Raw genomic sequence first — 24,978 nt, 5'->3', positions numbered from 1 at the left:
ACATACCTGTCTGGTTAATACGTATCCATTTTATCTTTTAATATGATACCAGTTCATTATTGGCAGGAAATACAAATAGCAAAGAAGATTTCTGGCCCAAAATATTGACATATGTGTGAATGACAGAGTTTTAAAACCTAAACTGATTCTTGGCAAGATGGTTCAATGAAAACTTTTAGATAAAAATGATCTATGCCATTGGAAGAAAAAATATACTAATTAGTGTTCTTGGATCATGCCTGGTATTGTAGACATCAAACACATCACAGGACGTTAGCTGGCCTTGTATAGTCTCAGGGTACGATTAGCATACAGGAGAACTGCAGGTTATTCTCTTTTCATTAGAATTTTTAAAATAATAAATATAACTAATATAAATCCCAAGTATTTTCTTAAATGGATTTATTCACAATTTGAAGGATTATCTGTTATAAAGGTAAGTCCTTCTTTGAGAGAATAAGATATCAATAAGGATACTATTGATACTTACTTGATATCTCACACACAACTCAAACTCGTTAAAAATGTCTTTCCATTTCAACTCTGTTCTTCCTCTAGTCTTCCCAGCCTTAATAAATAGTATTTCCAACTATCAGTTTGCTCAGGACAAAAATTTGGGAGTTCTCCTTGATACCCTACATTCCATTCAGAAAGGCTGGATGCCATGAAGCTCTCAAGTCCCTCTTCTTTCCGTCTCCAAGGACACTCCCCTGGTCCAAGACACTACAGTCTCTCCCCAGTGCCATTCCTTCCTAATGAGTCTTTCTACTTCCACTTTTGTTCATTGCAATTTATCCTTCACAAAGCAGCCTTTAAATCTTTTAGAATTGCAGGTGAGAACATGCCCTCTGATTAAAATCTATCAATGACTTCCACTGCTTGTAAGATGAAATTTAAAGATGGAAACTACTGGAGAAAAACAACAAGGGTCTCGAGGTTCTTCAAGCTCTGACTCTGCACAGAACTCCAACCTCCTTTTATGTTCTAGCTGCCTTCTGGCCGCAAAGATCTTCCTTCAGTGTATAAAAGGTGCCAAGTTCTTTGCTTTGGCTTCCCAACGGAAGCTCTTTGCCTGGACAATCCCCACTTATACTTCTGGTCCCATCTTCTTCTCCTAACACTGTCACTGCATGATATACGGTAGCTGTTTAAAAAATATTTGTTGAATAAAGACATGAAAATGAATAGACATAAAGACATGAATAAAATTGTTCAAGATCGTGCTATTCTAATTGGGAAAATATTTAAATGATGGCCTTTTATTCATTAGGAATGTTATCTTTCACCTTTTTTATTTAGAATGAAATACATCAGCTTTGAGATCGGAAAAAAAATCCATTTATATTTGGCATGGCTATTATAACTCATCTGTTTACCTCCTCAACCAACCCAAATATAATGGCTTATATTTAGGTTTTCACTTTATCATAACTGATTAGGACAGCTACATCAATTAAACCAATAATAAATACAATCAATCACTAGTTGGCAAAAGGGCTATTTCTGAAAGGAATAAAATTTTTCAGGAAAACAGTATCAAAGCTATGCTTTATCATAGAAGTACAGTCTTGATCAAATTTCATTGAGTAATGAAACATTATATTAAGCAGGAATTATTTAAAAATGAACAAGATGATGTGATTGCTAAAGTAAATTCTTCAATGCTTTTATCTTATTCTCTTTCAAACACATTTACCTAATCAATGTAGAGTTTATAGTGTTTAAGTTGTTACTTAAATATTATCTAAAAGTTTTTAATGCATTTTTGCTATCTATCATATGATACAGAAAATATATGAAACCAATATAAAATTCAATTACTATGGATAAAAATTTTATTAACAGGTCTCAGTTTCATTCCCTAACTAGGAAATATGATTCATATTTATTAATTTGTTCAAAGATACCACTAACATGTAGCTCCTCAGAATAATTAAAGTGTATTCCTAGGCTATAAACATTTTTATTGTTTTACTATTCACTGGATTTATTATTTAAAAAAATTATAAGCAACACTATGACCAATTTATACCACACAATAAATGCTGTATTCTACAAAAGACAAATGTTTTCAGAGTCAATATAATCACAGCATACTTTCTTGGACTTATGTGTTCATTTACAGTTTGCTTATAATTGCTTCATGGAGATAGGAGTTTGTACATTACAAAAAGGCTTTATTGATTTATTAGTTACAGAATATACTAAGCATACTCAGAAACTGGAAAAGTTAGCTCTGGGGCTAGTATCACATAACAGCAAGTTGTAAAATACTGCGGAGCAAAAATCAGAGTGTCGGCATAGGAAAGATAAATGGTATAAGCTGGACTAGCAAAGACTAATATTTAGTAAGTCCATTAACACAAGAAAATCAGGTCTTAGAGTTGTATACTTTGCTCATGATGAGAAAAACATTTACTTAATTTTTAAAAGCATACAGTTAATTATTCTATAATGAACTATTAAATTTCCTTTTTTGAAAAAGTTCTCGTATTTGAAGATATGTAAAGAAACCATTAACATTTACTTAGTGTGCTCCAACACACTTTTCCAGCAAGGAATTCTTTTCTTTCAATAATTTATACCCTAATTTAGCTAATTCAGGTAATTTATTTGACTTTGTGTTGGAGGTATGGTTGATAAATCATGAAAGTATTTTAAAATTATTTTTTGAGAAAATAAATGTTTTGTAAGCAATATAGTGTGTTAAAATCGACAAGAATAAAAAAAGGTGTGCAAAACTATATAATGAAATTCTCTAAAGCATCATTTTGTTCCTTTTGTAATTTAAAAATTCATAGATCATGTAAGTCAAAGGTAGTAATGTCTGAGTTCCATTTTTGAAGTCAAAATATAAAATTATTATTAAACATCTTTGCCTTTTGTGTGATTTTATTCTGCCTTTTTTTTTTTTAAAGATTTTATTTATTTATTTGACAGATAGAGATCGCAAGTAGGCAGAGAGGCAGGCAGAGAGAGAGGAGGAAGCAGGCTCCCCACTGAGCGGAGAGCCCGATGTGGGGCTCGATCCCAGGACCCTGGGATCATGACCTGAGCCGAAGGCAGAGGCTTTAACCCACTGAGCCACCCAGGTGCCCCTTTATTTTGCCTTTTAAAGTGGATTACTTTCATAACTTGTGAGCGCATATGAATGAGCAAGGTGGAGATTAAGCAAAGATCAGCATAGCATGTTCATGACTTAATCTCTCAGTTGAGCATAGCTGGTCAACATGTTGTTTTTGACTCTATTTTTTTCTTCTCAGTTGTATATTGTTTAATTTCCACCCTTAATGGACAACTGAATACTTAGAGGAAGGAGAAAGTACACTGATGCTGAAACACAAATTAATGTGGGGCACAAATCTATAAATTTACCTCAAGATTCTCTTCACCAGCTCCTTTGATCAAACTACTCATATCACCTTATTTCGTAGGTATGACTTAAAGAAAACAAAGGACAAAAAATATTGGAATAATAATTAAACTTAATTAGTTTTTACTTACATGGAAATAAAGACCAAAATATCTGTAATGAGCTATTTGTGGAAATATTCCAGCAAATGGATGCTGAGAAACCTCTATTATTTCCTTTTAAAGGTAGAATGTTAAGAATTCCAAATATCATCTCATAAGCAGTTATTTAATATTACTAAATTTTAATCTACTTTTTAATATGCATTTATCCTTAAACCAAACAATACACCATAATAAAACAATAAATTATGCTATTTCCTATATGGTCGAAGTAAGTCAAATATCATGTGGTGATACATATTATGAATATTAAAGATTGTACTTAAATAAAATTATAAATCAATGCATATTAACTTCTTTTTCTTATAACAACCAAAAGACATGCTCACAATTCTACTTAGAGAATATGTATTACTACCAAAAGGATTCAAGAGTCAAGAAAGGCTGGGAAACACTGCTGAGTTTTTTCATCATTTTAAACCCAGAAAAGTTTCAATTAATGACGGAGGAAGCAAGTCACTGATATTCATACTGCCAAGTGAAACATAGCAAGCTAGAATAACTGGTTAGTTTTATTAAGGTATCTTATTAAGATGGCTTATTAAGCTACTCACTATTGTTTTCATAGGGCTTTAGGCTGATACTAAACTTTAAAATGTAGGATTCTTTCCTTCCTAACTTTCATAAAAGTCATATATAATTAGCACTGAATGAAATTTTCTAATGTCAACATTTCAAATTTTGATTAACAGGGAATACAAATCAACCTTATTCAAGTTTAATTCAAAAGACTGGCAACATCCTTTGGGAGACTAGTGGAGATAATATTCAATGCACCTTCAAACTTCACACTAAGCCAAGGGCCTACAAAGTAAAAGTAATATTCAACTTATTAAGCTAGCATCGTCACAGTAATTTTCTCTACCTGAGTTATGTTTGATTCATAAAAACCATACATTCCCAGATTGAAATCAACATTTCGGGTCTAGACTGCAATCAGGACCACCCCACTGTTGATAGATATCTACACAGATCTACACCGATGATCAAAATAAAGACAAAGCAACAGTTGACAGAAGTGGTGCGGATAGTGACATAAGAAACAGACGTTTCAGACAATGGTAGACATTCTGGATAGTATACAGTGAAAAACCTGGTGACATTCCACAGGGTGGAAGAACCACAGTTCTTCAGCTCTATTACAGCACCATCATTTCTGAATGTAAAACACCAGTCAGTAGAAATCATACAAGCTAGGGTAACTTAGTAAGTTTTCATTCTTATTTTTTAAATAAAGGTAAACCAAGAGTGTTTTCTTTTTTCCTCCAGCAGTGTCTTTTTCACCTTTTATGGACTATTCAGGGCTAGAACTAGGGTGAGATGGATGAAGCACTCCCTTCAGGTGAAAAATTTAAGAGGGTATGAAAAGCCTCACTAATAAAACTAAATAATATTATAATCAATATTTTAAAAAATTAAAGTTAACACAAATTTTTAAAGATTTTATTTATTTATTTGACACAGAAAGAGAGCACAAGCAGGGAAGCAGCAGGCAGAGAGAGAGGGAGAAGCTGGCTCCCCGCTGAGCAAGGAGCTAGATGCAGGACTCGATCCCACAATCCTGGGATCACGAACTGAGCAAAAGGTAGATGCTTAACTGACTGAGCCACCCAGGACTCCCAACAAAAAAATTTCTTCATAAACAAAATATCAAAATTTAAATAAAGAAAGGATGAGTATCCTCTGATACTGATAAAATTCCCAAGGCAAATTTGTGCCAAATTTGGTCAGTGGGAAACTTTCTAAGCTGGCTCCTGTGTCCTTTCGACATGACCCCATTAATCTTGCTTTCTGGTACAAGACCTAGGAGCTATCTCTTTCCCATCTACCTCCAAAGGCCAGTAATTCATTAGTTGTGGGTTTATCTTTCCTATTACTTTTATGCCTATTTTTCACATAAAAAGTAGGATATTTTAGGTACTTGATTTTTTTTCTCAGTTAGGAATATGTCCTGAAATCACTCAGTATCAGTTTATAGACCTTTCTTCCTTTCTCTTTTTCACAATTGCACTGTATCCCACTATGCGAATATGTCATAGTTTATTAAACTACTCTCCTATTTGAATTTCTTTTGTTTGCTATTAAAAACAATCCTGGGGCCCCTGGGTGGTTCAGTCGTTATGCGTCTGCCTTCGGCTCAGGTCATGATCCCAGAGTCCTGGGATGGAGGTCCTCCCCACCCCCTCAGGTTGGGCTCCCTGCTCAGCAGGGAGCCTGTTTCTTCCTCTCCTCCCAGCTCCTCTCACTCGTGCTCTCTGTCGCTATCCTTGTCTCTCTCTCAAATAAATAAAAACAATCGTGTAGGGATGCTTGGGTGGTGCAGTTGGTTGAGCCTAACTCATGGTTTCAGCTCAGGTCCTGATATCAGGGCCCAGCATCTAGCTCCTCACTCAGCACAGAGTCTGCTTGAGATCGTCTCTCCCTCTCTCTCTGCCCCCCCTCCTCCCACTTGTAGTATCTCTCTCTCTCAAGTAAATAAATAAACCTTTAAATAGCAAACGAACAAAAAGAACAATCCTGTAATTCCTGTTGCTTCATATTCGTGGAGGTATATATTCAGGATGGATTCCTAGAAGCAATTTTCCTTAGTCAAAGTGTAAGGGCATCAGTAATTTTGTTAGATATTATCAAATTCTCCTCCACAGGGGTTTTACTATTTTGCATTCTTACTAGTAATGTATGAAAATGCACAGAATCCTTTTTACTTCCAGTTTCCAAGATCTTTGTGAACAATCTCTTTTTCCAAAGTTACATGGTATTTATTTTATGTCTCTGAGGTTAAATTTATTATTTTTCTCACTTTCTACTTCTAGTTCCTAAAAGGTGATTATAATTTTTTATTTAAAACATTTTTATAACACTTATTATTAAAACATACTCTTCAGTCAATGTCTTATATTTATAGAGCACATTATACTTTTCCAAAATACTTTAATGCACATGCATCTTATTTGAGCCTCACAGCCGTATTCTGAAGTATAGGGCAAGTACATTAGTTCTACTTCCAGTTGAGAACACTGAGAAGAAACACAATTTCATGACTTCCACATCATACTCAGTTAATGACAATCACGGGTCCTATTAGACACTGATATCTCTACTAGATAGTAAGTTGCCTCCCCTTTAACTTTCAATTCTAATGCTTTAATTTATTATATATTAGTGTCACTTATTAGATAAAAAGTATTAGGCATACAGACTTACTAATTTAATTTACTTCACAAGTAGTAGAAATATGAAAGCTATTAATGAGTTATTTAAGTTCATATGTTAAGCTTATTTTGGATAATAAAGCTTAATTTTGGGGGGGTTTAGCTCAAGAATTTTATAAACTATAAAGTGCTAATCACCTCAAATAATGTAATTTATTCTGGAAAAATATACCATTTTTTAATTCAAAGTACGATTCAGTTATGTAAGCAGTAACAAGTTGGAATACAGTGAATTACCTTTTCACATATAAGCAATTATTAGGAATTTGTAAAATTGTAGAAAATCAAACACAAAGTAGCAAAAATGTAATTTCAAGGCTGCATTAAAGTTCAAAGGCTTCCTTTGTGCTAAACGATGTCTCCTAGCATTCTCTGAAAAGATAGGAAAAAAAAGTTCTATTTCAAGTATAAAATATTTTGGCCTAAATTTTTAATTAGATTGATTCATCCTTGAGAATGGTAATATATATTTATCCTATCAAGTAGGCTTCAAGGAAATATTAAAGGATGACCTTAACAGACATTATAAATTGAGAATCCTCAAACAGAAGCAATGAAATCAGTAAATGTAAATATAAACCCTGATTTTGGTCTCTTTTTAATAATGTAAACTCTTTTCCATAAAACACAATCTGTGTGTTAAAGATGTCATTTATTTTTGAAGTTGAAAAATAACAAAAAGACTTTAGACCCACATATAAAAGGTACTCTTTTTATCCTTTTCTGAGACATTGACCTGTATACTCATTTAAAAATGAACACCACATCTTTACGTTATTAAATCTTTGTTTTGATCTATTAGTATTCACCAAAGTGCCATTTTATAAAACCTCACACTGAATAGACAAGGCTGGAGGTGACCATCTGCAGCTTTAGAGTCTGCGTTTGAATTGATGAAAAGAGCTTTGTGTTTTCATTGCCAAGTTTGATTCTTCCAGTCATTAGGCATTCCCCTCAGATCGCATCAATGAAGCCGTGCTCTCTTACACCCATGTGTTAAATTCTCTTCTCCTCATGGTTTCCTTTGCCAGCTCTACTCAAGAATGACTATTGGGTCTTAGCCACATTCTTCTCACAGCTGTGTTAAAAAAGAGCATCAGAAAGTCTTCCTAAAACCCATATGTGTATCTGGTCAGTTCTCTGTCTCAGGGTCACCTCACATTGTGGTGTGATTATACAGAGATTCATTCTTGTTCTTGAACTGTGCTACTCCTACCACTCTGGGAAAGATTAGGCCCTCCAGTCAGTAGTAGAGAACTTCTTGGAAGACTGGTGTGAAATATACATGGCTCAGAAGGCAAATTAATTTAAGGAAGAAGATAATTCAAGATTTCAAAAGTTTTGCCATTGTGTAGCTTGTCAAACAGCAAACGGGAACATAAAGAGAAATAATATATGCTTTCATACGCTTTCAGGATACTGCTAAACACAGCAAAAGAAAAAGTCAAAAGATGATGTCCCAAGGACTATTAGTTTGAATGGTATAAATACCAAAACAATTAAAAAATTAAAATTATTAAGTTTAGTAAGTTCCAAAATACTGTTCATTATGTAATTTCTGGAACCTTATTTTTCTTTCTTTCTTTTTTTTTTTAGAGTGTTTAATTACTTTTTTAAAAAAATTTATTTATTTTTAAAATTTCCTTAATTTCACTTTTAGTCAGTCTTTATATAGAAACACCTGACAAAGTAATTGATAGTAGTGGAACCCTTTTTTCTTTATACTTAGGTTAAGAACTAAAAAAAACCCAAAAACTATTTGTAGAGTTGCCTGAGAATATATAACAATATGAAGAAGAAAGAAGATCACTTCTGCTGCTACTACATAATATATTGTTATAGAATGATTTTTTTAAACAATAAATGATCAAGAGTGAAGTTTATGTGTGGACAATGTTTAGGATTTTACTGCCAGCTAAAGCTCACTGAAATAAGCAAAAGATTCTTTCCTTCTTTCTTTTTCTTTTTCTTTTTTTAAGTAGGCTTCCCACCCAGTGCGGAACCCAGCGTGGCACCTGAATTCATGACCCTGAGATCAAGACCTGAGCTGAGATCAAGAGTTGGACTCAACTGACCAAGCTGCCCAGGCCCCACAAAAAATTATTTTATTCTGTATTTTTTTGAGGGCCAAATACGCACATGGGAAAATCCCTGACTTAGTGGGGAGAAATAATTAAGCATGGAATGTTAGAATCCAAATAAAATTGGTATCTTATTCTTGGGTTCAACTTAGGTTTTTTCTTAATTACATTTTGTGAATAAAAGCTATACCTAGTAAGGAAGTATATACCAGATTTTAGATGAGTATACTGAGGATTTATCAAAAAAAAAACCAGACCTTGATTTATATAAAAATGTAGACCTTTCTATACGAATAGATAGATACATCACATTAAATTTTTCTATGTGTTTAAGAATAGGGAAAGCAAAGGAGGAGGTTCTGAGTGAGCTGTCAAGCATGATGAGGCCGAGCAACATCCAAGCAGGAATAATGAAAATTTCTTAAAAATCAAATTTTTACAATAGCTTCCCTCTTCCCTTTATTACTATAAGAGTAGTCTAAAGTACACTGGTGGTCAGTGCTATTAAGTAAGAAAGTTAAAATCACTTTATACATATCCTGTTTTAATAATTTCTAAAACTATCCTCAGGTAAGATGGATGAATGAGTTCTCCTGTCTTCACAGAAGTACCCGGGAGCTCTGTAGCCTGTTAAGGACTAAAGAGTAAGAAGGCTTTAACTGGAGCTAGAACAGAACCAAGGAAAAGGATGCTTGTCTGATCATATGGCCATTCTAAGGAACTCACATTTCATATAAATGCGTGAAAATCACATTTGAATGTTTCTGGAGCAAAGAACTCCTGTTTTTTGTTTTTATGTTAACCTGTCAAGTTCTGGTTAAAAATATTTGATCATTGTTTAGTGGATCCTATAATTCTCCTAATGTAATAGGGACATTATCTCTTTTAATTACCGTAATATTGGGGTTAATGGAAAACATCAAAAATTCCTACATTTTATTTGGTCTTAAACTGAAATGGCATGGATCTCTCCCACATTTTATTCTTTTGTTCTTTTACATTCATCCCTTTCCATTGTACCCATTTTGAAACATGTTTTATCTGTCTTAGTAGGCAAAAATGTATATTAGCTCAACTCTAGATCACCTATTTGAAGATAGGTTCTGAAGAGAAGCAGCAAATCAAATCTAAGCAGCTGTGTTGCAATTTCACTTTTTAGTCCTTACTTTCATGATCCTTATGATTCATTTCAAAAAGTTAACTATACAAGGGAACTTATCAGAGAAAATGCAGATTCTTAGGTTTAAAGAATTTCTTTTCTTAGTCTGCATCCTTTACTTTCCACTTCATTAGAATTTCTTAAGTTTTGGGTCAGGCTTCAATTCCAATAATCCTACATTAATCCTCTAGTAGAGAGGAACACCATAGAAAATTAACACCATGTTTCTTTTTTGTTTCAAAGTGAGACTTTCCCTAAAGATAAAGGTATAATCCCAACTCTTCAGTTTTTATAAAGAAATGAATATAATACTTATCTATCAAATATGATAGGTATCTCTCTCTATATATACATAATAAAAGTAGCTCTAAAGAAATCTACTTTATGTACTCAATGGATGAGAAAGGTGATCCACTATACAAATATATAATGGAATTAAATTTTTTTATAAAATACATACTTATTTGATAATGTGTAAGAAGACTTGCATTTCATAAGTTAAATATGCATTTAATTTAAAAATGTGTTATGATTTACAAATCCAGAATATTAAATTCTTAAAAAGCATATTATGTGCTTAAGAATAAAAACTAAGCATGTTAGATGCTGTACATCTTACAATGACTGCTTAGGAGTCATCTGAATCCATCTTCCATATATAATGACAATATCTAACTGGATCTAGATTTGGAAGGTGCCTTCTAGAGCTGATTGGGAAGTGATTTGAATATAAACTATCCTGACTAGGGGTGCCTGGGTGGCTCGGTCATTAAGTGTCTGCCTTTTAGCTCAGGTCATGATCCCAGAATCCTGGGATCGAGCCCCGCATCAGGCTCCCTATTCGGCGGGAAGTCTGCTTTCCCTCTCCTAGTTCTTCAGCTTGTATTTCCTCTTTCTCTGTGTCTCTGTCAAATAAATAAATAAAATCTTTAAAGAAACAAAAACAAAAACAAATTATCCCAAATAAATTATTTGACTTATTATGTGCTGAGGTATGTATGATATTTCACAGAGCTTTTAATTCTCAAACACAAAATAAATTTTGAAGAGCAATTTCCAGAAGTTTTAAATCCTCCCGTTTATTAATATTAATAAATCAAAATCAATTTTCAACTTTATATTAGTGATTTATACCTTATGCTGAGTTGAGAATTGTGAAACTTATTCTTTGATTTAATCAACATTTATAAAGTGTTCAGACATCTTTACTATTGTCTTGCTACTTAAAGTCCAACCAAGAATTTATTTAAAAAAAAATCACAGGTAAAATTGGCAAGAAGCAGAGTAATTTTAGTGAAAAGGCAATATAATTTTAATACCTTTTGTATTTAACTATGTAAGGATAATTTACCACAATTTGTTTTCATTATGGTTAAAATCAGATTCCAGAGCCAGCAACAAAACTACAAAGTTTAGTGATGTCTTTTGATGAAAAGGCGGCAGTATTTTTTTGTTTTTGTTTTTGTTTTTTTTAACCAAGAAACTGTGAAATGCTCTGTTCCCCTTCCCAGCACTCAGAGTGATCTACCCTGTTTTATAATTCAACCTGCAAACAGATTAAGCAGCTGAGTTTGTGGAAAGTATGTTTGCTCTACGCTAAGAAACCTTGTGTGACACTATGGCGACTCCCCTGATACCTCGAAGGGTACTACAGACAGTCCTCATCAGCAGGGAAACCAGGCTGAGAATTCACAATTTCTTTGTGACCTCAACTTCTTCATAGAAATCAGTATTTGACCAAGAGGCAGGAAAGACTTCTTGTTAGCTTACATGTACTCCTCCTCCTCCTTTTTTTCCCTGTCAATACCACTCAAAAGCTTGGGATACCCTATATTTCAAAAGGAAATGTTTTATGCTGATCTTTGATATTTTAATTATGTAATTAGAAATGAGAACACAAGTAAATTTAAATAACTGATTTTTTAAAGTATGAAAAGAAAGAAATTTTTATTTTTTTATTTTTATTTTTAAAAAGATTTTATTTATTTGACACAGAGACACAGTGAGAGTGGGAACACAAGCAGGGGGAGTGGGAGAGGGAGAAGCAGGCTTCCTGCTGAGCAGGGCACCCGATGCGGTACTTGAACCCAGGACCCTGGGATCATGACCTGAACTGAAAGCAGCCACTTAAGTGACTAGCCATCCAGGCACCCTAAGAAAGAAAATTTTAGATAGTGATACATTCTTTCTTGAAAATATGTTTAAAGGTTTAGAATTTTTGTACTTTGTCTTTTTGTCTGATCTACTTATTATATAGTTATGGTTTATGAGGGATTTGAATCTTATCAGTGTAAATCTGGCCCACAGTAAAGATGATCATGTGACAAAAGTTACTTTACTGTAAAATCTAGAAGCTTCTGAGAGCTTCTAACCTTATAAGCCTAGTTGTAAATACTTTTAAGTAATTATCTGTAGCTTAGGATGTTAAGTATAGTAAAATATATTTCTAAAATCCTTCAGAAACCTTGTGTTCTAAGCCACAAGAACCATATCTATAGACAGAAAGACAGATGGGAAATAAAATATATCATAAAGAACAACAGAGTTTTAAATCTCTCGTGATGATAAAAATATCCCTTAATGGATTTGTGTGTCAGTTTTCTCTTTAATAAATAAGGATTATGGATGGTCCTTAGCAGAATCATTAAGAGAAGTTTCTCTTACAAGTTCCTATGCTCTTAACCTGCTCTTTAGTTCCCTCTACTTCCACATAGCTCACCAAAACTAAGTGCATTCAGAATCAGCCAAAGAGCAACCTAAAACCGAAATGACAATGTGTTCTTCCACAAACATACACATTTTTTTTTTTAAAGATTTTATTTATTTGACAGACAGAGATCACAAGTGGGCAGAGAGGCAGGCGGGGGTGGGGGAAGCAGGCTCCCTGCTGAGCAGAGAGCCCGATGCGGGGCTCGATCTCAGGACCCTGGGATCATGACCTGAGCCGAAGGCAGAGGCTTTAACCCACTGAGCCACCCAGGCGCCCCAAACATACACATTTTTGACACACAGGTACCTTAACCTTGCTTAACCCGAGGGAATGGATTTCCACTGGTGAAATTTTAGGCTTTATGACATCTGGACTAAGAAGCAATTTCTGGACAGTGAAGTCTGGCATTCTTCACACTTTCTCCTATCAGTGTTTCTACCTACGTATAATGGCTAGCTTATGGATGGTAATTCTGCACCACTTTCTTTTTCAGGAATACTCCCACAGGTTAAAAAACTTTAAGAAATTCATTTGACTCGGGGCGCCTGGGTGGCTCAGCGGGTTAAAGCACTCTGCCTTTGGCTCAGGTCATGATCCCAGGGTCCTGGGATCGAGCCCTGCATTGGACTCTCTGCTTGGCAGGGAGCCTGCTTCCCATCCTTTCTCTCTGCCTGCCTCTCTGCCTACTTGTGATCTCTGTCAAATAAATAAATAAAATCTTAAAAAAAAAAAAAAAAGAAATTCATTTGACTCTAAAAGGAAATAAAATATAAATTTAAAATTCTTTAATTACTAGAAATTAGCACATAGTCTCTCCACCATTACTGAAGATTTCAGATCTTTTAAATGTAATTAAACTTGATGGAAGCTGGTGCATAGAAAAAAGGTTAAAAGCCCACTAGAAAGTCAGACACCTCAGGAGTGCTGGTGCCAGTGAGGGAGGCAGGCAGGACTGGCCACAAAAGTCAGACTTTTCTAAGAAACTCTTCTACTAGCATGGGGTACTGGGTTGGGATAAAATTTTTTTTACCTAAGGCCTATAGCAAATCAGAGCAGATTTGAAATTTTCCTGTGTATTCTTGACCTGACCAGCTTTTACTTTATTCTGTCATCCCATCAACCTTTTAAATTGTTCTAGTTCATTTGTTCATAAGTATTTACACAGCACCTACTTTATAGCAGGCATCTGTGTGAATATTTGGAGGCGATATGGATACAAAGATGAAGGGAACAATGTTTATGTCTTGAGAATGTTCAGTGATGGGTAATTTCGCAGGAAGTAGACAGGAAGACAGATAAAGCAATTGTAACACCTGGATGATTAAGACCTTTAATAAAGATACGGATTAGGTACTATGAAAAAATAAAAAAATAAAGAAACATCACAGAGGAGACATTAAGACTAGACTTTAAGGAGTAACAAAAATTTGGTACTAGAAGGGAGGTACTAGGTACTAGAAGGGAGGAATATGCTTTAAGAAGAAGAAATAGCTTGTGTAGAGATACTGTGGTTGGGGTGGTGGGAGGAAATGATACCAGGGAATGGGAGAAGGCCAGAAAGGTGATAGGCCTCATATACCCTGCTCAGTTGTTTATGCTTTAGCATGTGGGGATGAAGGGCTCTGAAAGATTTCAAATAGGGAAGTAATATAACCTGATTTCATTTTAGAAAACTTCCCTCTGGTGGCAGTGAGGAAGACATACCTGAGAGCTAGAGGCAGGTCAACTAGTTTTGTGATTATTTCAGACTAGTTGGAGGATGATGAGGTCCTGAAATAATGCAATTAACAAGTGAGGATGGAATAGAGGAAATCAGGTGATTCTTAGGCAGCGCAGAAAAGCCAGAGACTCACGGCAAAGTGAATGTGAAAAGTCAGAAAGAGTGAGGGAATAAAGACGGTGCTGAAACTGCTGAAGACTATTACTGAGATGGGAGATACAGGAGAATGGCGAGGATCTTATTTTCAGGGGAGGAATCTTTAACAAACATACTATGACAACACAGAGAAGAGAGTGATATTTAACTTTCTCGGAAGTTGAAGAAGCCTTTGCAAAGAAGAGATACTTGAACTAGTCTTGCTAGTTGCATGAGTTTGATTATACTAATAATTTATAACATGTTGAAAATAAAGTAACTGGCACTGAACTAGGTATCTTACTTGGTATCCAGTCTATTACTCATATCAAACCTGCCTGTGAAGGCGGTAATACTGTCTGAACTTTTCAACTGAGGAACTTTTGCTTCCAGGGGTTAAGTAACTTGCCCCAAATCTCACAGGTAATAAGTAGGAAAGCAGGGATTGAAATATGGGTCTGTCTGACTTGACTACAAAGCCTGCCTCTATCCTCTCTGCTGCACTGAATCTCATAGGATGAGTACGTTTTTCATGAGGGAAAGGGTAAAAGGCTCTAACTAGAGGAACCCACATATATAAAGGTATTCTGGTCTGGAAAAGATAGAGCCCTTCTGAAGAATGGGATATTACAGTGTGGAGTGAAATGGCAAGACAAGGAGGGATAATGCAAGATGCATTGTTCTAAAGGCATTACATGTTTATCTCATCTAATTCTTACAACGTTACGAGTGGGAATATTACTAACCATATATTATTATCTGCAGCAGCACAGTGTTTTTAAAATAAAGTGTATAAGTTCACGTTCCTATGCATTTTGCATCCAGATTCTGAGCTTTTAAACCACTATGCTACATTACCAAAGATATGGGAGCATCCTTACTTATTGTTTACCATGATCATATGTTAGTTTTATAATAAAAATGTAATTAGAAATGGGCCACTGAATTTAACAGGAAATTGCTGGTAATCTTAAAAAGAACTGTTTCAGTACAAAAGCTAGCCATAGTGTACTGAGTAGCACTGGAGTAAATGGAATTGAAAAATTAGATGCTAAATATAGATCAGTTATTCAAGAAATTTGGTTGTGAAAGGAAAAGGGGAAATATGCACCTTTATAGTTCACACTGTAGTTACTGCCTGGAATCCTGACATATTTACAAAGGACCTTCAAAAATAATTGCTACTAACAGTAATTTCAGATTATATGGAGAATACTAATACCATCTCACAAAGACTTCTAAGTTGGTTTCCTGGAAGGTTAGCCTCTTAAATGCCGTAAAGTAAGTTGATGCCCACATTAACTACAATGAAGGTAAACTGCCCCATTGAGGGCAACTAAAAATATAGTGAACTGAATACAAATAGGAGAGCCTCATCGTATTTCATCTAGGTCTTATTGCTGGAAGTAAGAATAAAAGATTCAACATTGAAATTGAAATTTAACATTTAAAATGACATAATTGTTTCACTTAAACTCTGTCCATTGATTGGTGTCATTCCATTAAAACCTTTGGATCTGTCCATGGTTAAATGTGAAGACTAGGAAAATATAGTAAGTTTCTCAAAAGGTTAAACTTATTCAACTTAAAGCATTATCTGAGGTGATCTTTCTACTTCAATACTGATATACTTCTATATCAATACAAAGTATTTTTAAAATTATTTTTTATAAAACAATAATAATAGTTGATGAGATCTAAAAAATAAAAGGTTGACATTTCCAAAGATTTTACAGAAATTTAGTTGGTCTCTGGGAAGCACTGTTTTAGGGAATTTTAGTCAGGTATAAAAATTTCAAGAATTACATGTAAAGAAAAGTTGGATATTTGTAATTATTGGTAGACTTTAAGTAAACAGAGCTAACAGACCCTGACTGCCAAAAGGTACTGATTTGTAATTTACAATGCAATGAGACCTACCTATGTATCTTAGTGTTTTTAGAATGTTAATGTACACTGTGAATAATTGGATATAGTTTCTGACTGAACATAAACTTAATCTTTAAACCTATAAAAAATAGAGTACTTACTATAAATCATAAATTTCAAGGTACCCTGATTATATAAAGATTTTAATATGCATAATTCCTGATCTATTTTAAAAGGATTCTTAACTACAGATTTACCTGACCTTGGGATACCATTCAAAATGTAATTTCAGAGACACTGGGGAAATGGTTGAGATGATTTATTTTCAAATAAAAAGTGGTAAGAAGTAAGAAATTTTGAAGTTAGTACTGCTTCATATTGTGAGACTGAAAAAAATTAAGGAAAAAGTATGTCTTAGGAACTGAAGGCAATTAATTAAGTATATGAATGACAAAATGCTGTTAATAACACATAAAGATGGGATTATTTAAAAATGACAAGTTCCATTCCATTAAAGCTGCCTTAGGAAATTCTGCTATAGTGTTCAAGTCCCTTAAATTAACAAATGATCTCTTCGTATGACATGCCCTATGTTAATGTTTTGCCGGCTATCGTAAGGACTGATTGGTTTTTGTAGCTTTATTTAAATTTTAGCAAAAATGCAAAGATCATCGAAAATAAACTAATGTAACTATGCACTGTGAAGAGCTGCCCTGAATACTTCAGAAGAACAACACATGCAAATTAAGTCCACTGTAACTATTCCATGTGCCTAGAGGTCTCAGACTGCAAAATCACAGATGATCTCAACTCAAGCAGGATTATCACAAAGCTAAGTGAGTAAAGTTGGTTACTTGACTGCCTCTTCCCCTTGCCAATAACTTTACCTACTACCTATGAAAGGATTTTAATGGTGTGGCCTCCAGAAACTAATGAAGATCAGTTATTAAATAAAAGTGGTTTGCCCTCAACAGTAACCCAGATTCCCAAGTGAATGACTTTTTTGACCCCCAACTATGGGCACGATAGGCAATCTAAAAAATAAAAAAGTCCATTTGGCTCAATCTACTTTTGTCATAAACCATTAACAGCATGACTAATAAATAATCTATTATTTAGCTGCAAAAAAGGTGTTCTTGTTTTGTTTTGTTTCATGCTTTTGAAATCATGCAAGATCATTTTACTTACTTCTGCACTTTGTCATTGGCCGCTTGGGAGGCCTCCATGGCGTGCTGAAGCTCTAATTCCATGTTTGCTCGATCTGTCAGAGCTTGCTGCAGTTGGGTAGCCAGTTCCTCATTCTCTTGTTGAGTGATGGAAACAATGTTCTCTCTACTTTTTAAAGCTTCTTCGTAAGTGCTAAGGGTATGGTTAAACTGATCCTTCAGATTTTCTTCTTGGGATAAAGATTTGTGTAAGCTGAGAAAAACATAAAAATAAATAATTGAAACCTAAATATGTAGTCTTCCTGACCAATAATCTATATAACAAAAATCTCCATAAGAAACACCCATTTCTAAAAATCAATGAAGACCCACTTAAATGGGTAAATAAAAATAATTTTTATATCACAATATTATCCTTGATAATTATTCTATTTCTCTCCTTCTAGGCTGAAAGCTACCCAAATGATTATTGATGTTACCCAAGCAGGCAAGAAGATGCTGCAAGATGTTAAATTAATTACATAAGTGTAAATATTACATTCAATTTTCTTTAAAAGGGATAGCGGAGAATTGGAAAATAAAGCATCTCTAGGTAAATAAAAGAATACAACAAGCTGACTGCGAAGAAGTGAGAAGTAAGAGAATGGGCATTGGTTTAACAGATCCAGGCTTTCTTCAGCTGAGCACTTAATGAGAAAGAATGAGGGCTGTACGAGTACCGATCAGCCCATACACAGATATAAATGAAGTTAAAAATCACTAGTCCGACTGCACAGAAATAATACATATTCAGGTATCTTTTCTTTTTGTTAATGAATCTCATGCCAAATATATCCACTCATTAAGTCATACAGAGAAATAGCATATAAATTAAGACTAAATGAATGCAGAAGAAAATGCAGACAAATAGAACCCTAAAATGCTAAAGGTCAAATCTTTGATATGTCATTACAACTACCGCCTGAGGTTATTTTGAAATGGCACCACGCACCTCACTCAATTAAATAAAGACATTTTGAAAATATAAATATTTAATAAGGGAAATTTAAAATCCACACAGGAGATGTTCTTTTTTTATTAAATAAAATCATTTCAGTATATGCATACAAAAGAAATGTCGATGGGAGACTTGAAGTAAAACAACCTAACTATATAATACAGATTGATGATGTGAAAGAAAGTAATATAATTCTGAAAGCTTCAAAAAGCTTGTCAAGGAACTTTAGCACTGGCTGAATATCTAGTCTGATACTTTATTTAAAACTGTTCAAACCAAAGTAATTATACATTTCTTCTTTTTGTTTAAGTAACCTATAGATCTCTCTAGTGTGCTCACTTTTTAGAAGGTGTCACACAGAAATAAGAAGGACGTGAAACAGGGACAGTCAGCATACCAAAAGACATCATTTCAAGATCCAAATTAGTTCTTAACGAAGAAAGACCGCTACTAAACTATGGTCAGTTGATTACTACATAAAAATAAGAAAGGTGTTTAGTGCTGTATTTGTAGAGTGCAAAGAAGTATCTTTCTTTACGCTTTTCACCTTGTTGTTTATCTAACCCTTATTTCATTTTTTCTAAGTTCTTTTGACCAATCCATATGCCTAAAGGTTCCCATCTCTTGACCATTTTCCTATCCTTTTTATGTTCTTTCACACTTTGATTCCTCTTATTCCATGTTTGTTTCCATCAAGCCACCTCTTTGGCTACTTGAAAGATCCAAGCAAGAAAGAAACAAAAAACAAACAAAACAAAAAAGCTTGAAAAAAAAAGCTTTTTTGTTTTGTTTGTTTTTTGTTTCTTTCTTTACACTTGAAAGATTATTACTTACATTTTAATTGTTAATTATATTTTAAATTAGACAGAGTACACAAATCCAAAGTATTCAGCTTGACAAAATGTAAAGAACAAAATATGTAATAAACCCAGAAGATTCCCCTCTGTTCCCTTCCAGTTAATTCCCGTTTCCCAAAGCAATCACTTATTCAACCTCTATTCAGATTAGTATTGTCTGTTTTTAAACTTTTGGTCTGGCTTATTTTATTTAATAAGGCTTATGAGATTCATCCTACTGTTGCATGTAGTTCATTGCTTTTATTGCTATGAAGTATTCTGTTATATAAATATACCACAATTCATTTAATCATTCCACTATTGCTATTAATATTCTTGTATGTTATCTTTTGATGGACCTAAGTACTCATCGCCCCCCACCCAGTTCTCTGAAATATAATTGACATAAGTACTCCTTTCTGAAATAAGAACTGCTCTATAGGGTGTATGTATGTTCAGATTAAGCAGATGCTGCACAGAGTTTCCCAAAGTGGTCCTACTGATTTACACTCTCATCAGCAGTATATGAGAGTCACAATTACTCTACATTCTCCCTTCGAGTATTCTCCTTACTGGTAAACTATAGACATTCTTACAGGGGTGCAGTGCAGTTTCACTCTCTTAATATTGTCTTTTGATGAATATTAAGTTCTTAATATGAATGAAGTCCAATTAATCATTGTTTCTTTAATGGCAATGCTTTTTATATCCTATTTTTAAAAATCTTGGCTTAACTGTTCCTTTATGTTTTACCTTTATGCATATGGTCTCGTTTAAAGTTCACAAGGGACAGCTTCATTTGGGAATTCTGCATTTGTCTACCACGTCCATAACACTATTCAGTATACTCTCGCCAATTAAATATTAAGAATCAATGACTCGGTTTTTAAAATCTTACCTTTATTAAAACCATGGTATCTCAATTTTAATTCTCTAATCATTCATCACTTTCTGGTTGTCTATCCTTTAATTTTTTTTCAAATTTATATCTCAGTTTTCTCTCAGTTGGACCTGTGACTGGGATCCCTAACTCTCAAGCTCAAAACACTACTCATCATTCAAAATGCCTTGGAAGCCTTTAAATTCCCATCAAGACTTTCTCAAACAGAAGCAGTAGCTGGAATGATGTTTTAAAACAATAAAACAGATAATGCCACTTAAAATCCTGCAGTGCCATCTCACTGCACTCGGAATAAATCTCTACAAATAATAACAACAAATTGTCTATTTTAACTCACTAAACCTCACAACAACTTGTGAGAGAAGTCCTACCAATTTTTTTTTTTTAACAGATGAGGAAATTGAAGCAAACACAGGGCAGTATTTTAGTTAATCTCACACAGCTAACAGATCCAGAATCTCAACGCACAGTCTTTCTCCTGGGCTGAAAGGTGAAACACTCCTCCCAGATGGCCATGAGCCACGGAGCCCTGTATCATTTGTTCTCTCTTCCTCCTCATCTTCTAGCCAGACATTCAGTTTCTCAAGTACGTCAAGCTTTTCCTGCTTGAAGCATTTGTTTGTAATGTCTCTCTCCTCTCCCTGACAAACTTCTGCTCACTCATTTGGTCTCAGCATGAATACTGCTTTCTCAGATAAAGCTTTTACGACGCTTCAATCTAAATTTTGGTGTTCCTTCTTTGGTATTCTGTCTCAATGACCCTAGCCTTTTTCTTCTTAGAACTTACAATAATTTGTAGCTTTTTTCAGTTTCATCTTGTGATCTACTTCCCAATTCTACACTCTATTTACAAAGGGCACTTTTTTAAAATGGGGACACATTCCTTAGTAACTTCAATAAATCAAAATGCGGATATTGCTAAGGACACTTTCTTATCAGAATAAAGATGAAGCAGAGGGGCTAGATTCCTAGCATATATAAATCTCTACCATTTAGAGCGTATTTTTGTTTTAATACTGTTTTTTTCTCTCAGAGTGCTCTTCCCTAGGGCCACCTTGTTTAGCTTTCTTCATAGTCAAATCACATTTAACCTCTTTTCAAAGTTATTGATTTTCAGATGCATTTTTAGCAATGGCAGCAGAATTACAATTTATTGGTCTTAAATGATGTTGTATTGGAAAATACTTGAATTTTAGTAAGAATAAATGATAAAGCAACAGCAGAAAAAAGCCATTAAATCGCTCTCAGAGATTCCACAGCCTGTGGCTCACCCAGTATTGACAAAGAATGGCAATTATTTAGGTTTATCATGAAATTAATGAGGTAATATCTACAAGGTTTCCACTCTTACAGTTTTTAAATGATGTAATTCTTTTTTAAATTTTTGTTATTATAGAAAGTGAGACTTTGAAGATATTTTTACTTGGTAATTTTTCATATTATAATTCTAATCCAAAGCAAATGAGACCGTACATTGCCTCTTATGCTGCTCACCACATTGAGTCCAACAGCAGGCCGGGGTTGAAAATACCCTGGGATGGGCACTGTACTAGTAAGCAAGCAGCATGTAACGGATTTCCCTTCTGGGGTGGTTTCTTTTTTTTTTTAATTTAATTTTATTTTTTCAGTGTTCAAGATTCATTGTTTATGCACCACACCCAGTGCTCCATGCAATACGTGCCCTCCTTAATACCCACTACCAGGTCCTCCGAACCGCCCCCCCCCACCCCCTCTGGAGTGGTTTCTGTCTTAGTTTCAATTCCGTCAAGTCCGTGGTCATGACTTTTCCTAGTCCCTGACCCTCTGAACTGCCTCAGCTTAAACTACCTTGGAATTATCAAGCTTATGACCCACTTTTAAGTTTTGCTTGCAGATAGTTATGTTCTCCTGAGCTTATCTGCTTTCCTGCTTGCAGAACTTGCTTTCTCTCAATTGTAATGCCACACGTGGATTCAGCTTATTCTTGCAACTAGTACTTTTCCATTTATACCAAGTGTTAATGTTACTTTTCCTGGCTTCCTCTTTTGTCTCCGCAATCAGGTATTAACTTAAATCCTTCATGAGTCACTTTACTCAGCATCCTACAATATGCACTTATCTTCTGTTCATTCTTCTTTTATTTACAGTAATTGCTCAATCAATCAAGTGTTTTATATATGTTGCTTTAATTGGATAAATATGTTCAAATTAAAAATTTAGAGGTGAGGTACCACAGTATAAACCAACAGTTATTACCTAGGAGTAATTTTGTCCCTCAGGGGCCATTTGCAACATCTGAAGACATTTCTAGTTGCCATAACTTGAGGAGGGGAGTACTACTAGCATTTAGTGGGTAGAGGCCAGAGATGACGCTAAGCATCCTCCATTGCAGGGGACAGTCTAATGTGTCAAAAATGCCAAACCTGGTATACATGCAAAGATTTTGGCTTTGGACTTTGAAGAAGTAGATTCAAATTTCAGTCCTGTCATTCACCCCGTATGACCTTAGGAAGATACTTTACATCTCTGAGTATTAATTTCATCAACTCAAGAACAATGAGAAAAATTTCATGGAGTTCACATGAGAACAAAATGACGTGATCTAGCTATGTGAAAATACCTAGCACAACATCTGGTAAAGAACGGGCACTTACCTTGTGTAATTCTTTTTTTTTTTTTTTTTAAGATTTTATTTATTTAATTGACAGAGAGAGAGAGGGATCACAAATAGGCAGAGAGGCAGGCAGAGAGAGACAGGGAAGCAGGCTTCCCACTGAGCAGAGAGCAGGACGCAGGGCTAGATCCCAGGATCATGACCTGAGCCAAAGGCAGAGGCCCAACCCACAGAGCCACCCAGGCGCCCCTACCTTGTGTAATTCTTAAAAGAAATAATTTATCTCTAATTTTGAATGATATCTTATACAATACTCAGACATTTTGCAAATAGTTTGATGAAAAACAACTGCCTGTTTCTACAGGTTTTTCATGAATTGGGAGAAATAACTAGTTTTCTTAACCTTTATCACTTACTGATAACATTCTTAAATCATTCTGAGAAAAACAAAAAGAGGCAGGTTTGGCTTGTTTTACCAAATTAAAATAAATAAAGACAAAGCAAGTATGAAAGGCAGAAGTATGTGCTACCCTATCCTACGTGCATTTTCTGAGAGGATAGTGTCTATATTTACTTCCTGGTTCACTGCATCAATTAGTTTGATCTGAATTTCTGGCCTGTGCTTTGCCTTCTCTCTGAAGAACTTCTTTTAACATTTTCTGCAAACAGGTGTACAGGCGACAAATTCCCTCGATTTTTGTTTATCTGAGAAAGTCTTTATTTTCTTTTACTTTTGAAGGGTAATTTTCTGGGATACAGAATTCTAGGTTGATGTCCCAGGTTTTAGTCTGACATTCAAGGTAGTCCAAAGTTCTATTCTACTTTTCAGATTTCATCCTACCTACTGTATCAAAATCTTTTTATTCTAGCCAAATGGAAATATAAACTGTTCTTTGAAAATGCCGTCACACTTGCCCCTTTGCATTATTGCTCACGCTGTTGCCTTCACTTTTCCTTTCCCTCCCCCATCACCACGCGTCAAGATCCAGACTGCAACAACTGTCACGAAGTTACACCCCATACCCTCCTGCCCAAGGGGACACTTCTTCCTCTGAGCTCCCATACTCTTTCTATATTCCTTATATTATATTCATCACTTTCTACTATCCTCTGTAGTTACTATATACTTGTCTTCTTTCCTACTAGGTTCTAATACTATTGAAAGAAGGAACAATGTTTTATTCTTCTTTGTTTCCTTCTAGGGCCTAACTCAGTGGCTTCTCTACAGGAGGCATACAAAAAGTTATTTATTGAATGTTGTTGCTTAAATTCTCTATTTGAACAAGTGGCCTCCAGTATTGTAAAAGGATCACATCAGTTTTCTTTCCTTTCCTTTTCTCTGTATCTTAAGGTACAGCTCCATATGTTCCATAGTTTACCTTTACTCACACTTCATTCCATTACTTTTTTGGGGATACTTTAAAAATAAACTTTTTGTTTTGAGATCATTGTAGATTCACATGCAGTTGGCAAGAAATACCACAGAAAAATCCCTGTTGTCCTTTACCTACTTTCTCACAATGGTAATATTTTATAAAATTATAGTATAAAAGCACCACCAAGATAGTGACATTGATACAGTCGAGACAAAAAACAGTTACATCACCACAAGGATCCCTCATGTTTCCCCACCACTCCTTCCCCTTCTTAAACACTAACCTCTAATCTGTTTCCCATTTCTATAATGTTGTTTCAAAAATGTTTTATAAATGGAAAGGTTGCTTTTGGAACTGTCTTTTTTTATTCAGCATAATTTTCTGGGGATTCATGTATCAAAAATTTTTTGTTGCATGTATCAAAAATTTGTGCATTTTTTTTTTAGGAAATGGTCCATTACTTTAAAGTTGTGCCATTTTTATGTGTGTGGAGTTGTTGACAGTAATCCTTATTTTTATATCTGTAAATTCTATAGTGCTATCCTGTTTCATTCCTGATATTGGTGAAGTGTCTTTTCTCTGCTCTTATATGCTTCTTTCTGTTATCTTTATCATTTCTTCCTTCTGTTTATTTTGCATTTATTTTTCTGTCCTCTTTCTAGATTCTTAAAGTAGGGGCTTAGATTATT

The 24,978-nt window shown here is 34.5% G+C and overlaps 1 protein-coding gene across 1 annotated transcript in view; it reads right to left on the bottom strand.

Moving 5' to 3' along the window:
* The window catches only part of MIPOL1 (mirror-image polydactyly 1), a 273,459-nt gene that overhangs the window by 27,600 nt on the left and 220,881 nt on the right, over positions 1-24,978 (bottom strand). The window contains exon 11 of the mRNA XM_080809163.1: positions 17,609-17,839. Within this exon, the coding sequence (XP_080665289.1) occupies positions 17,609-17,839 (231 nt within the window). The remainder of the gene's footprint in view (positions 1-17,608; positions 17,840-24,978) is intronic.

This window comes from Martes martes (assembly GCF_963455335.1).
Source record: "Martes martes genome assembly, chromosome: 7".
In the NCBI taxonomy this organism is placed as follows: domain Eukaryota; kingdom Metazoa; phylum Chordata; class Mammalia; order Carnivora; family Mustelidae; genus Martes; species Martes martes.
Note: the sequence above shows the minus strand (reverse complement) of the source record. Positions and strands in the feature narration are given on the sequence as shown.